Source organism: Ambystoma mexicanum, chromosome 3p, assembly GCF_040938575.1.
Source record: "Ambystoma mexicanum isolate Mex_15411 chromosome 3p, UKY_AmexF1_1, whole genome shotgun sequence".
Taxonomy (NCBI): Eukaryota; Metazoa; Chordata; class Amphibia; order Caudata; family Ambystomatidae; genus Ambystoma; species Ambystoma mexicanum.
The window spans coordinates 878319490-878337885 of NC_090925.1; the positions used below are offsets into that span (position 1 = coordinate 878319490).

The 18396-nt window shown below is 51.7% G+C and overlaps 1 protein-coding gene across 2 annotated transcripts in view; it reads right to left on the minus strand.

The window, feature by feature from the left end:
• The window catches only part of LOC138581054 (sulfotransferase 1C2-like), a 371697-nt gene that overhangs the window by 253925 nt on the left and 99376 nt on the right, over nt 1-18396 (minus strand). For both annotated transcript variants that reach the window (XM_069652095.1, XM_069652094.1), the window contains 2 exons: nt 1584-1681; nt 223-349 (listed from right to left, as the gene is read on the minus strand). In XM_069652095.1, the coding sequence (XP_069508196.1) occupies nt 223-349; nt 1584-1681 (225 nt within the window). The remainder of the gene's footprint in view (nt 1-222; nt 350-1583; nt 1682-18396) is intronic.

Consider the following 18396-nt stretch of genomic DNA (forward strand, 5'->3'; position numbering starts at 1 on the left):
CTTTGCAGAGGGATTATCAGTGGAGAGCTCAGCCGGACTGTGTACAAACAGAAGAATCGCCTTGATACGGAGCAGACTTTTGTAATCTTATCTGGGCTTAAAGGAGGAATGGTAGGTCTTGTCTTTGCTTGTATTGTAATCATGGTGCAGGGAAATTATGCTCACTGCATTTAAGAATGAAAGAAACACCTTTGCAGCGTACACAGATCATTATAAACTCACCATCACCAGCTAAGAAGGCATTGAAGTATTCAGCCCATGTCCCCGGATCAGGCAGCCCATGGTTCATCCGCTGGAAGTGGAAGTAGGACACCATACTGTCCTTGGGGTTTCGAGCCATGTAGATGACCTAGAAGGAAATAAAATCAGAAGGAACATTTTCCACAAGGACATGCACTCAGATTTTCTGGCATCGAGGTAATATTACAACGTTTGGAGTGGCCTCACAGCTCTGCATGTTGGAATTGCCTTCACCAGATGAGCCAGGGGTGTCCTTCCTTGGCACTTCAGACAGGGCCCTCACTTTCTTACTATTACTTTTGTGTAATTATAAGCCGGGAAGTAATCGGAAAAAGATATTATAAGCCATGGCTGCGGGCACAACAGCCAGCAGCTGTGGACCACAGATCAGGCCAACATCTGGAGACCGTGGGCAGCAAGTGATGACAATACCTGAAGGCTATTTTATAGTACACCTCTTCAGCATGAGAGTAAATGAGGCCTTCAGACCCCTGGTTATGTGACATCAACATGCACAGGTGCTCAACATGTGGCCCTCCAGCTATTTCGCGTGTGAAATTCCATTAGCTCTTGACAGCAAAGTCAACTGTGAAGCATTATGGGAGTTGTTAGAAATTTGAATAAATCTTTCTGCACCTCATGCACCAATCAATAAAACACATCTCAACTCTTGCGCTCAGCAAACTGCAACTTTGCACGAGTATACTTTTTGGTCTATCCCTTCACTGTTTTGCCCCCCTCAACAAGCTCCTCAACTTTATACCCATTTGTATCCCTTCACCACTCCGGTGTATGCAACTCATCAAACAATGCTCTTATGTAAAGGCACCTTACCCTAGGACTCCGCTCTCTGTACTTTCCTACTTTGGAAGTCATTTCTGTTCAGAATTATATCATGTTCTTCCATAAAATGCAATAGTTGTGATCTAAAGTATTTGGAAACTAACGGTTCTAGCACCTTAACTGAATCTGTACTGTTGTCCATTTCATTAGGTTCTCTGTGTTTCCTTCACCTCATCTCTTATCAACCCCAGCGCTTAATTTATGGGGGTGTTTGCCAGGGCTCAGCCCTGGCACTTATTTTTTAGCACCGGCACTAATTGTCTCAGACTCACTTTAATTATGAAGTTGTGATAGTCAGTGCATCCATCAACCACAATGAACAGCAGCAAGCTGTAGTGTAATCCCAAATATGTCCCAACTGTAGGGAGCAGCTATGGGTGATGGCAGCAGTGGTGCCAATCCGTGGTGTCACAAGAGTGGTAGAAAATATTTGGGCCCTGGCACTTATGTTTTTACAAATTAAGCACTGATCAACACCATAGCACCATGCTTTTCCTTACCTTACAGCTATGCTCCCAGAAGGACGGTGGCACCAGCTGGATGGGGAGATGCGTTTTGATGATGCGTGGGGGTGGCATCAACTCAGCTAACTCAAGACCTGTGAAAGTCAAAACAAAGCATGGATGAGTGGGGGCAATGGAAAGAGAGACTCAGCTAGAAGCCTGTTCACTGTCCTGCTACAAACCCCTGCACATACCAGTGTGTCAGAAGTATCAGAATTCAAAGGATTTTGCAATAGCACACTTGTTCGGGTGGGCAAAGAACCAGCTGCTTGGGACGTTTGTGCTTTGAGGGTGTATGATCAGCCGTTCCCAGACTTCTAAACAGAGACTTAGGAGCTTAGACTAGAGAAGCTCTGATCCAGTTCCTATTTTATTTTTTGTTTCAAACTCAAAAAAGGAAGACAATATCACAGGGTCTCGCACTGCTTGAGCCGGTCATATATCTTTTTTTTTCAAATTGAATTTTATTGGTTTTGTAACAACAAGAAAAGGTAAACCAAGCAAGGGGGAACACCCACCAACATCTTATATCACACCCCAGTTATTCAATATGTACCCTTCCCACCCTCCATCCCTTCAACTCCCCCCCTCAGCCCCTCCTACCCCCTATAATAGTGAAAGTTCAGCCCCTGGTTTTACCGGACTAAGTGGAGAGGCCCACTGCGATTACTCAAGTCTCTGTGTTTCTTATAACTGTGCACTTTTCTTGGCCGGATCAAGTCCCACTGAGTACTATTTGTGTTCCCCCATCCTTCTCAGCCAAAGCTGGTACAAAGCTGTTGCCATTTCCCTTCCACGTCTCCCCCCCCCACATGAATTGCAGCTGTAATTTTTTCCATTAAATATATGTCCTTGGCCGTGTCCGACCATTCCTTCTGTCTTGGCAGTTCTTTTCTTTTCCAAAATCTTGCTATGCACACCCTTGCCACTAAAAACAAAAAGTGTGACATGTGGGGCAGGGTTTTCCAGTGACCTCCTAGATTCTCCAGCCCAAACAGTATCAATGCCGGGTCTAGCCCTCATTCCCTACCACCCGCAATCTTGATCCATCCAAGGACTTCCGTCCAATACATCTTGACCATGGGGCATCCCCAACACATATGCCAATAGTCCGCTCTGTCCCCACATCCATGCCAACAGAGTGGGCTGACCATTTGGAACATTTTAGAGAGCAGCACCGGGTCGTATTGCCACCTATGCAACAACTTAACCTCATGAAGTTTATACTGGCACACTATAGATGTTTTGCAGGCTCTCCTACACATTAATTCCCACATGCGTGCATTCATCTACATACCCAGATCCCTTTCCCACCTCTGTCGGAGCCCTTCCACTGATCCTTCCAACGTTTCTACCAGAGCTCTATACAACAATGATATAAGTCCCGGCATGGTCGAGTGCCCATCTAATACCTTTCCACCGGTGTCAGGTCTCTCTGGATCCAGTCCCACCATTTCACCCTGCACAGGGCCCCCTTCAACCTCAAATATTGACAGACCGGGAGCCTTCCAATCCCCAGGACAGCCTATAAGTCCTGAATCCCAATAAATGTCCCCTCTTCCCACAGTTGCCCGACTCTGGACAATCCCACCTCGAGCCAACCCTGGAATCTCTCCGGTTCTGGGATCTCATCTCGCACCGGTGGGGCCCAGATGTGACTCACCGGCGAGGGCCATGTCGTGATCCCTTGTCCGCCTGCTCCCCTTCCCCAAACCTCCCAGTATACTCCGAGGTAGTGGTGATCTCTAATCCTTCTTGGAAGTCTCCCTCTCGGAACCCACAGCCACTCCCCCACCATGGCTGGGCGCAGATGAACATTTTCCAGGTAAACCTATTGTTTATCCCTGTTTTGTCTAAGGTGGGTTGCCATCACCCTAATTTGTGCTGCTTTATAGGAAAACCCCAGATCTGTGAATCCCACCCCCCCCCTTTTCCTTGGGTAGTATCAGCGTATCATATCCCACGCTTGGTTTCTGATCTTGCCATATGAACCGCAGCATCCGAGACTGAGCTTCCCTCAGGAGGGCCTCCGGGGCCTTCACCGGTAGCATCTGGTAGAGGTATAACACTCTAGCAGGAGGTTCATTTTGATAGCATTCAGCCTGTCCATCAGGAAATTTGCACATTTCACCAGCCTGACATCTCTTTGAAAGGTTTAGTAAATAGGGGAGGATAGTTGGCCTCATCCAGGTCTCTCCCCGGCTTAACTATGGTGACCACTAAGTACTGTATTTTACTCAACTTCTAACCTCAGGGACCACAGGGTCTCCACCTCTCCTCAGGCTTCCCCTACAAATGGAAAGATAACAGATTTCCCCTTATTTACCTTGAAGCCGGAATATCTCCTGTATTTTTCAATAATATCTAGGGTCTCCGGGACCAAACTCGACGGATTCACCAGGCAGAACAGGACATCGTCTGCATATAGTCCAATCTTAAATTCCCTCTCCCCGACACTAATCCCCTCCACCTGCGGGGCCATTGACAGGGCGAAGAGAAGCAGCGAAAGGGGACCGCCCTTCCTTGTGCCCCTCCCCAATCTAATGGACCTAGATAGCCTTCCATTGGCTGCCACCCTCGCCACCAGAGAAGCATACAATGCCCCGATTCCATTTTGCATTCTTTCACCAAATCCATATTTCTGCATTACCCCATCGAGAAAACCCCAATTCACCCTGTCGAACGGCAGGGCAACCAGTGCAGGGTTACCCATCCCCCTCACTGCCTCCTCCATCAAGTTCAGCGTTTTGCACAATGTGTCTGCCCACTGCCTCCCCTGTATAAACCCCACCTGGTCAGAATGGACCAGGTGCGGCAGGACCCCTTCCATCCGAGTGGCCAGTATTCTGGTAAAAATGTTTGTGTCCACATTTAGAAGAGATATTGGGCGGTACGATTTACAGTGCCTATGGACCTTCCCTTCCTTGGGTATAATTGTTATCAATGCCTTACTAAACGAGGCGGGCGCCCTCCCGGTGGACGGGACATGGTTGAACAATATTGCCATGTGGTGAGCCAAACTTCCTGAGAACGCTGTATTAACCCCTGCAGTGTACCCGTCTTCACCGGGGGCCTTGCCCACCTGTAACCGGTTTTCTTAAGGACCTCCACCTTGGTGATAGAGGTCTCCATGTCTCCATGTCTCCATGCCTTCCAACGTCTTCTCCTTCTGCCTCAATCACGGGAGAAATGTTTTGCATAAGTACCCCTCCAACTTCTCCTCTCTAAAGCCCCCTTCTTCTTGCTATAACTGCTCATAAAAAACTGCAAATTCCTCCACAACTGCCCCCGCGCTTTTATGTAGGGTCCCCCCTGCATCCTCAACAGCTGAGACCCATCTGTCCGCTTTCTGTCCCCAGAGCTTCACTGCCAGGAGGGCATCAGCTTTATCCCCCTTCTCATAATATCGCTGCCTCAATGATTGGAGGCCTGCGACCATGCTTCAAACCTCAATTTCCCTCAACTCCTGCTGTTTACCCCTGGCCATTTCCAGGTTCTCCCTGCCATTATCTCTTCCTCCTGGGTCTCCCGCCTCTAGGGTCCTGATTTCCCTCCTCAGTGTTTCTGCTCGAAGTGTCCAGGTTCTTTTTTTAGATGAGCCCTCACGTATCAGGAGGTCCCGCCACGTTATTGATATTGATATTTTATTTCTATCGCGCTCGTACACAAGTGTTTCAGAGCACGACAAGGCAAGGGAGGGGAACAGGGGAGACGGGGAGCGAAGGCAGAAGAAAAGAGGAAGGTCTTGAGGTGCTTCTGGAACCGGAGATGGTTCTCCTCAAGTTTTAGAGTGGCAGGGAGGCTGTTCCAGAGGGAGGCCCCAGCCGAAGACAGAGATCTACCCCCAGGGGGAGTTGGAGGTAGAGGAGCGAAGAGCTCGAGAGGGGAGGTATTTGCGGAGGGAAAGCTGAAGGTATTTTGGACCCCGGCCCCAGAAAGCCTTGTGGATAATGCAGAGGGTTTTGAATTTAATCCTTGCATCTACTGGGAGCCAATGGAGAGATTTCAGAGCTGGAGAGATACGATCCCAGGGCTTGAGGCCAAGGACAAGTCTCGCAGTCCTGTTCTGGATTAGTTGCAGAGGACGGAGAGTAGAGGCAGGTAGATTTAGAAAGAGGCTGTTACAATAGTCCAAGCTAGAGAGAACCAGAGCTTGGGATACCATGATCTTCTGGGGGAAGGAGAGGAAAGGCAGAGCACCTCTGAGGAGCTACAGTCGGAAATTTGACTTTTTAGAGACCTCAGAGATGTGGGCGGAGAAGGAAAGGGTGGAGTCAAAGATGACCCTGAGGTTCTTAGCCTCGCAGGCGGGGGTAGGAGGAGGGCCAAGGGAGGCCGGCCATAGAGTGAGGGGAAAGGATGGTGAAGGTGTGCCGATGAGGAGGGCCTCCGTCTTGCTGGCGTTCAGAGAAAGATCATTGGCGGCACACCAATCTTGAATGGCAGTTAGGCAATCATAGATGAGAGAGGGAGAGGAAGATAGATGAAAGGAAGGACCAAAGTTGGAACTTGGACGGTCGATCTGAGAGGAAAGAGGTCAGCCAGGCCAGAGCCTGATCAGTGATACCCGGGTTTTCACAGAGACGGTTGAGCAGGATGGTATGGTTGACCGTGTGGAAGGCAGAAGAGAGATCGAGGAGGATGAGGACAGAGGGAATGTTAGAGGAATGTTAGAGTCAAGGTTGGAGAGCAGATCTTCACGGATGTTCAGGAGAGCAGTTTCCATGCTTCTGGCAGCTCTGAAGCCAGACTGTTGGTCATGGAGACAGCCAACAGAATTGGAATGAAGGTTAAGCTGAGAGTAGGCCAACTTTTCCAGGAGTTTGCCAAGAAAGGGAGTAATGGAAATTGGACGATAATTAGCTGGACAAGAAGGATCAGCTGTGGGTTTCTTGAGAAGAGGATGCACAAAGGAGTGCTTCAGAGGGGATGGGAAGGATCCAGAGGCAAAGGAGTGGTTGCAAAAATCAGCAAGGGCCGGAGGGAGGGTCTCAATGTGGTCCTTGATGGTTTTAGAGGAACAGGGATGAACTGGTTTTGACGAGGCTTTCATAGATCGGACTTGTCTAGCGACCTTGCCAGGGGAGAAAAGAGGAAAGGGCGAGAAGGATGGTGGGGGGGTGGATAAAGGAGGGTCAGCAAGCACAGATGGGGAGGGGAGAGGAAGGGTGTGGGTGGAGAGGGTGGACAGGATGTCCTGGGTTTTTTAAATGAAGTGAGAGACAAGGGCACTGCAAAGAGCCTGGGAGGCAACAGGAGGGGTAGAGACTGCAGCAGGGTTAGCCAGCTCCTTGCAGATTTTAAAGAGTTTGGCCGAGTTGTTAGATGCCGCAGAGGCACGAGCTTAAATATGGACTCTCTTCTCGGTGAGGACAGAGAGTCGGTATTGCCTTTGTAGCAAGCGACTGGCCAGTTTGTCAGAGGATGAACAGAAAGTTCTCCATTTCCTCTCAGCCGCCCTACACCTACATTTAAGTGTAGCTAGGTCAGAGTGATACCAGGAATTGCACTTGGCTTTGGACTTCAAATGGATCCTCATGAGAGGGGCAAGAGCATCAAGCATATCAGAAATTGAAGAGTAGAGCAGAGACAGGGCTGTGTCAGGATGTGAGACAGCCAAAGGTAGAGGGAGGAGGGGGGGGGGTGTGGCGGCAAAAGCCTCAACTGACACACGCTTCATGGGCCGGATGTCCGAGAAGGTAGGTGGCAGTGTTGGGGTAGGCTTGGCTTGGGGGGGAGAGATGAGAGAAGAGGAGGGAGTGATCGCTCCAGGAGAGAGAAATGGTCAGAGGGATGGAGAGGGGGAGGTCAGAGGAGATTAAGACATCGAGTGTGTGCCCTGCAGAGTGGGTCAGGCTAGAGGGGAGGATGGACAGGGAGAGGGAGTCGCAGAGGTCACGGAAGAGTACAGAGGAGGAGCAAGGAGAGTCTAAATGTATATTGAGGTCACCGAGGAGGAGCAGTTGAGTGGTAGAGGTGAGGTGGGAGGAAGGAGAGTTCTGCCTACTCAGAGAGAAATTAGGTGATTTGACCAGGAGGCCGGTAGATGGTAACCACAATAAGAGAATGGGTCTGCGAAAGAGAAAGCCTTCAGACAAGGCATTCAAAAGAGTAGGTCTGAGTGGGAATGATAGAGGCAGGAATCCACTCAGGAAAGATCAGGGCTACCCCCCCCCAACTGGACCTGCAGGATCTGGGTGCTGAGAGGATCTTGTAGTCATCAGGGAGGAGAGTGTCAAAGCTTGTGAGAGAGCTGGCCATGAACCATGTCTCAGTAAGACCAAGGACATCAAGGTCTAGTTCTTCAAGAAGGTGGCAGATGTCAGAGGAGTGTTTGACAGCAGAGCGAGCGTTGTGAGTGGCACATGAAGAAGGTTGCCAGCCTTAAAGACCTTCCTGGGAGGGGTACAGATCGGAGGTACGCCCTGCGGAGGAGAAAGAGCCCTAGGAGGGGCAGAGGAGGAGGAGGAGAGAGAGGGAAAGGTAGCCAAGGGGGGAGAGGAGAGGACAGCAGGAGATGAGAGGACATTGATGAGGGGAGGGAAGCGCCTATCAAAGAGGAGGTGATTGGCCTGAGGGCCTTGGACCATGACAGTGCCATTTAGGTAGACATTAATGATGACTTTAGAGGAGTCGAAGGAAGCCATGAGAACTTCCCAGCGAGTGCCACCATTAATGGAAGAGGAGGAGATAGGGCAGAGCACAGAGACCATATGAGGAGTACATAGATCTGGCGAAGGAACGACAAAGAGGATTTCAGTGAGGGTCTGTTTGGCGGAAGCATTGGAGTAGGTGTCGGCAATAGGAAAACCAGGGTTAGAGGCCAAGTTATCCTTTTTGAACTTCTTCCTATCAGACTTAGTGAGAAGGGAAGGATATTCAATGGAGAAGCAGTTGGAAAAGATAGGAGAAACAGAAAGGGCCTTGGGGTGGAAGCAAGGAGAGGATGGAGATACTGGGGGGGCTAAGGCAGATAGGTGTGGGACAAAAGAGAGTGGTGAGGTCACTGGGCTGGCAAGTTACAGAGAAGAAACAGTATACAAGCAAAATACAGAGAATTTCGCAATGGGCAGCAAGATTTGACTTTTTAGCACAAAGCAAAAACAGCAAGATTTGACTTTTTAGAACAAAGCAAAAACAGCAAGATTTGACTTTTCAATCTTGGAATCGGATGTTAGCAATGGGTTTTAGGAAGCACTGTGCATCAGGATGACAACATGGGAGTAACAAGCAGAAAGAACAGTGATAGTCAAAGGCGATAGGAGTGAGTCCATAAGGAGGGAACTAACCCATTGTTCTGGAGGAGGCAAAGTCAAGGCAGTCCAGATTTCTTAGAGGAGTGAGGTGGCAGCATCATTGTGGTTAAGGTGCAGGGAGGACCCCAATTAGCATTCCGGAAGCGGACAAGGAGCAGACAGGGGCCTTAGAAGTGGGCCTTTGTTGACAGGGCCAGCTGAAACCTGCCGGTCCCTGATTGGATGGAAGAAAACACTCAGCAACCAATGGGAGTGCAGCACAGGGAGAGGTGGTTCAGCACAGCCTGCCTACACAACAAAGAAAACCACGGCAGCCCTCTTGGAAGGGCCAAAAAACAGTCAAATAAGCAGGCAATAGTGGGAAAAAATGTGTACTTTCAAAATAGCAAGGCAGCTCCAGGTATTAAGAAACTCAAAAAAAATGGCAGCATGATGAAAATGTGAAATAAACAGTCCTTTCCAACAATTTAATGCAAATTTTGTTTTTTGTTTTTTTTCTTTTTCTTCTCTTTTTTTCCAATTTTGATTTTTCAGGATCAATAATTCCCCGGGAGGTCCAGTAATGCACATAAAGTCACCTACCTAATGGAATGGTCAGCAGCCAGGCACAAACTCCACATGTGCAGGAGAACATCAGATGGTCAGGAGTTTGGAAACAGGACCTCACTCTCAGTGAGAAGCAGATGAAAGAAACCAGTTCCAGCCAGTGGCCCTTGCTGAGAGGGCCGGCTGAAGCCTACCGGTCCCTGATTGGATGGAAGAAAACACTCAGCAACCAATGGGAGTGCAGCACAGGGAGAGGTGGTTCAGCACAGCCTGCCTACACAACAAAGAAAACCACGGCAGCCCTCTTGGAAGGGCCAAGAAACAGTCAAATAAGCAGGCAATAGTGGGGAAAAACGTGTGCTTTCAAAATAGCAAGGCAGCTCCAGGTATTAAAAAACTCAAAAAATGGCAGCACGATGAAAATGCCAAACAAAACAGTCCTTTCCAACAATTTAACGCAAATTTCGTTTTTTTTTTCTTTTTCTTCTCTTTTTTTTCCAATTTCGATTTTTCAGGATCAATAATTCCCCTGGAGGTGCAGTAATGCACAGAAAGTGCACCTACCTAATGGAATGGTCAGCAGCCAGGCACAAACTCCACATGTGCAGGAGAACAACAGATGGCCAGGAGGATGGAAACAGGACCTCACTCTCAGTGAGAAGCAGATGAAAGCTTTAGCCACCTCCGAGACCATCCGCAGATCCACTTCCCCCATGTCATTGATACTAAAGTATTCTCCTATGGCAGCATTCATTTCCTTGAGAAAGACTGTGTCTTTCAACAGCATGTCGTTGCAGCGCCAGAAGGATTCCCTCGTTTGTAGGCCCATCAAAGACACTCACGTAACAACCATATCGTGGTCTGACCAACTAATGGCAATATGTGTACTCATTACCACACTCTGTCCCTGTGACGTTGGCATAAGTAAGTTATCAATCCGAGTCCTGGACCCATGCGTTGAGGAGAAAAAAGTATAACTCCAGTTAGCCTGGTGACCTTCCCTCCACACTTCCACCAAGTCCTTGCAGCTCGTAAGGTCCAGTAAGACTCCCCGCCCTTCTCCCATCCACCCGCTCCCTTTGCCGCCCTCCCCCCCACTATGATCCATGCTCCGGTCCGCCCACATATTAAAGTCCCCCCCCCCAATAGCAGTAACCCCACTGCCTGGCCCAGTATTTCACCTATAACCTCCTGTAGGAACTGGGGCTGTCCCGTGTTCGGGCAGTATATTGTAGCTAAGGACACCTGCACTCCCTCCAGGGTCCCCGAGACCACCATGGCCTTGGGCCTGTTTCCACATCTGTGGCTTGCCCAATCCGATTCTCTTATTGAGGAGGATGCCCACTCCACCTTTCTTAACCCTGCTAGATGCCCAGAAAACCTGTCCGATCTGGGAGCCTGTAATGCACCTTTCTTCCTCCCGCCCCGAGCAGCCTCGTATCCTAAAGTACCAGCATGTCGCACCCTCTATTTTGCGCAATTCCCTCCCCAATAACAACCGTTTAGTTGGTGAATTCAATCCTTTCACATTCGGGATTCCCACCTTTAGTACATTGGCTGTGCCACTGTTGTCATTCTCCACCATTCAAGAGTTTCCTTCCAATCTCTCGGCACTCCACTCTCCGCTGACCACTCACACTGAGCTGTTCACTATCCTCTCCCCTCGCTTCCAACTCCCCACCCATGCCTCTCCCTTTCCCCCCCTCTCAACTCCCCCACCCTCCCTAACAGAGAACCATCTTCCTTTCAGGATGCCCTCCTTGTGATGGGCCGTCATTGGCGACTACTTGCCTCGCCCGCCATCTCAGTTGAGCCTTCACTTCCCCCCAAAGTCCCTTCAATCTTTCCCGACTATGTCTTTACCCTTCTGTGACTCCACGGGCGGCTTCCCCTTCTCAGGGGTCTCTGAGCTTCCTCTGTGGAGGGGTGTTAAGCTTCTTGAATTTCCTGCCACCTGGCATCTTCTTCTTTATTCCCTGTGGTCCCCCCCGGTCCACGTTGCTCCACCGCTCCAGCCACCGCCCCTTCCAGGCCTTCACTTGAGTCTTCCCCCTTGAGGACCTGCAGGACCTGCTGTGCCTCCAGGCCACTGGTCATCTGATAGTCTGCCTCACCTCTTTCGAAGGACAGGGCGAATGGGAAGGACCATTGGTATTTGATACCCTTCTTCGTCAACCATTGCGTAAAGGGGCGACAGTCTGTCCGGCGAGACAGGATGAGACCCGAGTGGTTCTGTAACCTGACCGTGTCCCCCTCATATCGGCAGCTCCCCAGACACTTTGCCTTCTCTAGGACCCCCATTTTTTCTCTGTATTTCTCTGTACTACTATTGACCTTGGCCCTCTTCCTCCTCGACCTCTGCCTCTGTGGGCCCTCTCCAGTTGCACCTCCTTTCCTCCCTCCAAAGCAAAGAGCTGGTTGATCAGCCCTTGTACCTTCCTTCCCACCTCTGCCGCCGTTTCTCCCGTCTGCATATTATTCAGGCGCTCCCTGTTTTCCAAATCGTCCAATTTCAGAAGGGTTTCTTCTTCCCTTACCTCTAGGTCCATCAGTCATGCCTTGTATTTGATGTTCAGGAGGTCCATCTGTAAGTGGTTATTCTCCATCCCCTCCATTTTATCCTCCAGCTTATCCACTCGGCCCATGAGATCACAAATTGATGACTGGATATCTGTTTGGATTGCCTTAATTTCCTGAAAGATATCGTTTAAATCCTACCTAGTCAGGGCCAGAGCTAGCGTGCCTCCACCTGCTGCCATCTTGTTATAGGAAGCAGGGGCTTCCCTCTGGCCACTTCCTGAGTTCCTCCTGAAGTGCTGTAGAGACACGATCCCAGTCAGTGTGCTGCCTCTGCGTCTAGGGGATCCCTGTGGCTTCTCCAGCGTGGTCGTGGGCGAACATCTACCAAACACTGTCACCCCCAAGACACCTTCAATGCACCACACAGTCACTCTTTTACCCCACTTCTCCCTGTGGCCTAATGAGCATGTGTGCCTCCTTGACAGTTCAGATTCCACTCCCAGGCCTCCGTATGTCTCCTTTGCCCCCAATCTCTGTCCTCCTCCTGCCCCTTCTGTATGTCATTCAGCCCATGTGTCCACTGCTCCCTATCCCTCCTGGCATGGTGACATCCACTCCGTTCCTACTCCCATAGATGCCGGGGATCGCCTTTGTGATTGATGTGGGTGGGCCAGTTACAAGCCCCTCCAGTCTGCACGGACTCAGAGGGAGCCCTTGGCCTCCCGTGAACTGCTCCGTGTCCCAGCTCTAAGGGCCATCCCAGCTCCCCTTGTCTCTTCACTGTGGCCCGACTCTCCGTGGCCCAGAACTGCTCCAATAGGGGTACGGCCGGGTCTCCTCCTCTGCTATGTCCTTCTATGCAGGTCCTCTCCTTCCTCCCAGGGCTGGCCCATCACGCACTGTGCTGCTGGGGTCCCTTATCCAGGTACCCCTCTGCCCTCTCCAGCCTCACCTCGGCCGCGTGTCTCCTTCTCATGTCTGTGCATTCCTCCGGTAGCCGGCTCGCCCCTTACAGCTCCGCTGGGCTTTTCCTTCCTAGAATTCTTCTCACCACTCCGGCATCGCCGGGCTGTTGTTCTGCTCCAAATGGCCGCTGCTCCCTCTCTGGTCCGGCTCGCCCCTTACAGCTCTGCTGGTCTTCTCCATCCCGGAATTCCTCTCACCACTCCGGTCTCGCCTGGGCCGCTCTTCCTCTCCAAATGGCCGCTGCTCCCTCTCTGGTCTGGTGGACCCCGTGGAGCACTGCTGGGCTCCTCTATCCAGATACTCTCACCGTGATTCCCACCTCGCCTTGGTCTCTACACCTTTCGTTGTGGGATGCCGCCAGCCACCACGGACCTTCCCTCAGCTGCACTCTGGCTTAAGACACTATTACACTCATCCAGGTGTCTTGGCAGGCACTGGGGGATTGGTGGGGGGGGGGACTTTTCCCCCTGTGGACGGCAGAGCTTAATCATTATGTGTCCATCTTGGTCCGCGCCCCCTGGTGGTCTTGTCATATATCTTTTAAACATGTCTGTTATCAGCATAGCATATAAAATGGGATGTGAATAATGGTAGATCGCTGCAGACACCGTAGGTAGTGGGGAATTTTAAGTGACTGTTGCCTGTGGGGATTGGCCATAAGAAGTGTGAATATAAGGCAATTAGAAATCTGTGTGGTGCATAACAAGCTGAAAAATGTATGTAGCAATGACTAGAAGCATGAAATTCAGGAAAAATCAAAAAACCTAGCACTTCATTGCTTATCAGACAGAAGGTTTACCCTACACCCATGAAGCAGTGGAAACAATAATCCTCAATAGTTCCACTTTCATGCACAGATTCTACCCAAAGGACCACCATACCAGCACCCGAATGTCCACCTAGAACACCGCGCACGACACTCAGATAGCTATATCGACTAGAACACATCAAATCAAGGCACTGCCGAAACCTTCCCTGCCTCCCTGAATGTACACCTCAACACAGGATGTCTTCACACACCAACCACTAAATCCAAACACCTCTCACCATAATGTAACTGACAGCAAGACCATTCATTTGAAACACTGCAGAAAAACCAATAACACTCTTTACCTTTTGACAAACCCTCATTTTCTTTTCACTTTATTCACCACACATAGGGCCTCATTACGACCCAGGCGGTAAGTTACCGCCTGGGTCGTACCCTTACCACCATGGTGTAAACTACGTTTACACCATGGTGGATGGCGGATTTACTGCCCCATTCCAAGGTGAGTGGGGCGGTAAATCCCCATTTCCCATTTTACCCTTCCCCATTCCCATTTTCGCCCCATAGGGCATAATGGGAATGGGGAAAGGCGCTAATTACGCCACCGTAAATTACGGTGGCGTAATTAGCACCAAGGTCCCTTTGCGGCATGGGTTTTAACGCCTGCAAAAAGCAGGCATTAAAATCACCATCCCGCAAAGGGACCTTGGAATCAGGCGTTAAGGGTCGGCGCCGTTTACGGCGCCGTAAACCCCTTAAAGCCTGGGTCCTAATGAGGGCCATAGACACAAACCAGCCACTTGACCTCTCCCCAAACTTCGAACATCTCAAAAGTACACCTCTACCTACAACCAGCATGCTCAGCCACTGGCCAACACAGCACAAGGCTGCCCCTCTGCACACGAAGCCTGCAATGCCTCCTGCACACCCCATCTACAACGCTTACAAAGCATACAGAACTCAGGGTCTTTCCAATCTTCAACCTCAAAACAAAGCACTGCAATCTTGTATTGCCCTCTCCACCCCCCCTCTTCTGGATTCACTATAGCACATCGAGACTATGCAACTGGTAGCGGTGAGTGGTACAAAACGTAATAACATAACACGCATTTTCTTTTGCATTCTGTCCAAGTCGAAAGTGCAGATTTATAACTCAGATATTTTTGGATCACATTACTTTGTATGTTGCTACTTAAAGTCTTCCATTCAGGATGGAGTAAACAAAGATACAATCCTACCCTTTTTGCTCAACATGTTACTATAAAGGTTTATACATTGGCAACATAGCCTGTTATGTGATTTGTATAATGTTCAGTAAAATTAAGTATTATGTAAGTTCTTAAAAATGAAAAACAAATGTTTGTTCCAACTAACAGGCTGATTCATGGAAATACAGTCAAAAGTATCGCACGCGGCTGGCGCAGAGTGTTCCCGTGCGAATGTCTGCGCTAGCCGCGTGCGATAAAATTCATTTCAGCGCACATCGTATTCATGGATTAATCCTCCAAAACAAGCCGTGGCGCAGAGTATCGCAGCGACCCTGCAGCAGCGCCAGTTACGCCCCCAAGAATGCCCTCGCGCAAGGAAAAGCCATCAAGATCGCAAAACCATCGCAAAGGGCTGCGCCAACCCTGTACCAGTGCGAAAAGTAACACACGCGACCTGGGGGAGCGTGTGCGCGTCATTCAGGGGTGCGCGAGAAGTTCCACACGCGATTGGCCTGGGCGCGTGTATTTCAGGGGCTCGCGTGTGGTTTCACACGCGATCGGGCCTGGGGGAGCGTGTGCGTGTAATACAGGGGTGCGCGAGATGTTCCACACGCGATTGGCCTGGGCGCGTGTATTTCAGGGGCTCACGGGTGGTTACACACGCGATCGGGCCTGGGGGAGCGTGTGCGTGTAATTCAGGGGTGCGTGAGAAGTTCCACACGTGATTGGCCTGGGCGCGTGTATTTCAGGGGTGCGCGGGAAGTTCCACACGCGATTGGGCTGCGTGCGTGTATTTCAGGGGCTCGCGGGTGGTTTCACACGCGATTGGCCTGGGCGCGTGTATTTCAGGGGTGCGCGGGAAGTTCCACACGCGATTGGCCTGGGCGCGTGTATTTCAGGGGTGCGCGAGAAGTTCCACACGCGATTGGCCTGGGCGCGTGTATTTCAGGGGCTCGCGGGTGGTTTCACACGCGATTGGCCTGGGCACGTGTATTTCAGGGGTGCGCGAGAAGTTCCTACACGCGATTGGCCTGGGCGCGTGCATTTCAGAGGTGCGCGAGAAGTTCCACACGCGATTGGCCTGGGCGTGTGTATTTCAGGGGCTCGCGGGTGGTTTTACACGCGATCTGGCCTGGGGGAGCATGTGCGTGTATACCAGGGGTGCGCAGAAAGTTTTACACGCGATTTCAGCAGGGTACGTGTATTGCAGGGGTGCCAGGGAGTCCTACATGTGATTTGCCAGTGTGGGTCCTCCCAGGTGTTCCCTGTACACCCTCCACGGCCCCTGCAGGCAGCCCACACCACAGGGGACTACCATGCATCCCTGGTCATGTCCCGCAGGCAGCCCACCCAACATGGGCATGCCCCCCAGCAAAGGCACATGTCTCCTTGCACCAATGATCACCAACTCATGTCCCCTTGCACCCCCACCCCCAGAATTGCGGGGCACCTGCCAGCAGGCCCCCACCCATGTCTCCCACCACCCCCACCCCCCTGCACTGTGGGGCACCTGCCAGCAGGCCCCCACCCATGTCCAACTCATGTTCCCCAGCACCCCCACCCCCCAGCACTGTGGGGCACCTGCCAGCAGGCCCCACCCATGTCCAACTCATGTTCCCCAGCACCCCCACCCCCCAGCACTGTGGGGCACCTGCCAGCAGGCCCCCACCCATGTCCAACTCATGTTCCCCAGCACCCCCACCCCCCAGCACTGTGGGGCACCTGCCAGCAGGCCCCCACCCATGTCCAACTCATGTTCCCCAGCACCCCCTCCCCCCAGCACTGTGGGGCACCTGCCAGCAGGCCCCCATCCATGTCCAACTCATGTTCCCCAGCACCCCCACCCCCCAGCACTGTGGGGCACCTGCCAGCAGGCCCCCACCCATGCCCAACTCATGTTCCCCACCACCCCCACCCCCCAGCACTGTGGGGCACCTGCCAGCAGGCCCCCACCCATGTCCAACTCATGTTCCCCAGCACCCCCACCCCCCAGCACTGTGGGGCACCTGCCAGAAGGCCCCCACCCATGTCCAACTCATGTTCCCCAGCACCCCCTCCCCCCAGCACTGTCGGGCACCTGCCAGCAGGCCCCCACCCATGTCCAACTCATGTTCCCCACCACCCCCACCCCCCAGCACTGTGGGGCACCTGCCAGCAGGCCCCCACCCATGTCCAACTCAGGTTCCCCAGCACCCCCACCCCCCAGCACTGTGGGGCACCTGCCAGCAGGCCCCCACCCCTGTCCAACTCATGTTCCCCAGCACCCCCACCCCCCAGCACTGTGGGGCACCTGCCAGCAGGCCCCCACCCATGTCCAACTCATGTTCCCCAGCACCCCCACCCCCCAGCACTGTGGGGCACCTGCCAGCAGGCTCCCACCCATGTCCAACTCATGTTTCCCACCACCCCCACCCCCCAGCACTGTGGGGCACCTGCCAGCAGGCCCACACTCATCTCCACCATGGCATGTCATGCAATGTGAGAGCAAACAAATTCATACCCCAAACATTACACAAGTGCCACGAAGTACAGTGTCCCGAATGGAAACTGCCCACACACAATATGCCCACATACATGTAGAAATAACAACAAACATGACCAAATACTAAAGGATACGTTGACCTACAACCTGATAATGCCAGCACATCGACCACCTCTTACTGTACAGTGTTGGTGCCAGCCACATCTGTGAGTGCACTGCTTACAACATGAACTCCATCTCCAAAGTAGACGGGCTTGTGAAGACATGAGGACTGACCCTGCAAATTAGGAGGGAGACATGGAAGCACAAGCACACATCAATACACCATGCAGTGTACAATACTACTACAATATGCACTAGGAATGTATACACAGTATTGACTACAGACTGGCCACATAGCTCATGGGAGTCCAACGTCACTGTGTAAGTCACTGTCACTTGGGCACACCCTTTGCAAGCCCATGGAAACGGGAAGCAGGAGGGGTGTGTGTCTCACAAACCCAAGCATCTAACCCAAACTCAGGACAAGCCTGCATGTGCCCAACGGAATACAGTGGATGCCCACGGGAGCCACACAAGGCAACACACTGCACCTCAAAAATCAAAAAGCAAAAATCAAAAATGGCCATGTGGGAGCCAGGGGGGGTGGGGGAGGCCACCCAGGAGGTCCGAGGACAGGATGCTCACCAACAGCCACCTGGGTGAATGTTGCAAAAATAAAACACCTCCATGGGCTCATGGCCTGCACGGCTACTAATTTGTGGGAGAATCACTGCTGGATTCACTCTCCTCAACCTCTGCTGCTGCCACAGGAGGTGGTGGTGCTATGGGAGGCAGCCCACGCAAAGCACTGGTTTGGTCCTCCATTGCAGCAAGCATGCGGGTGTTGAAGGCCTCGTTCTGGAGGGATATGGTGCGGAGATCCCCATGCAACACCCGACGTGTTGCCCGGACCTCCGCCCGAGTTGCCTGCATCTCTGCTGAGAGCGTATGGGTGATGCGCTCCAGCAGCTGTTCTGTCCTGGTGACAGTGGAAGCCTCAAGGTCCAGTAGAGTCTGCCTG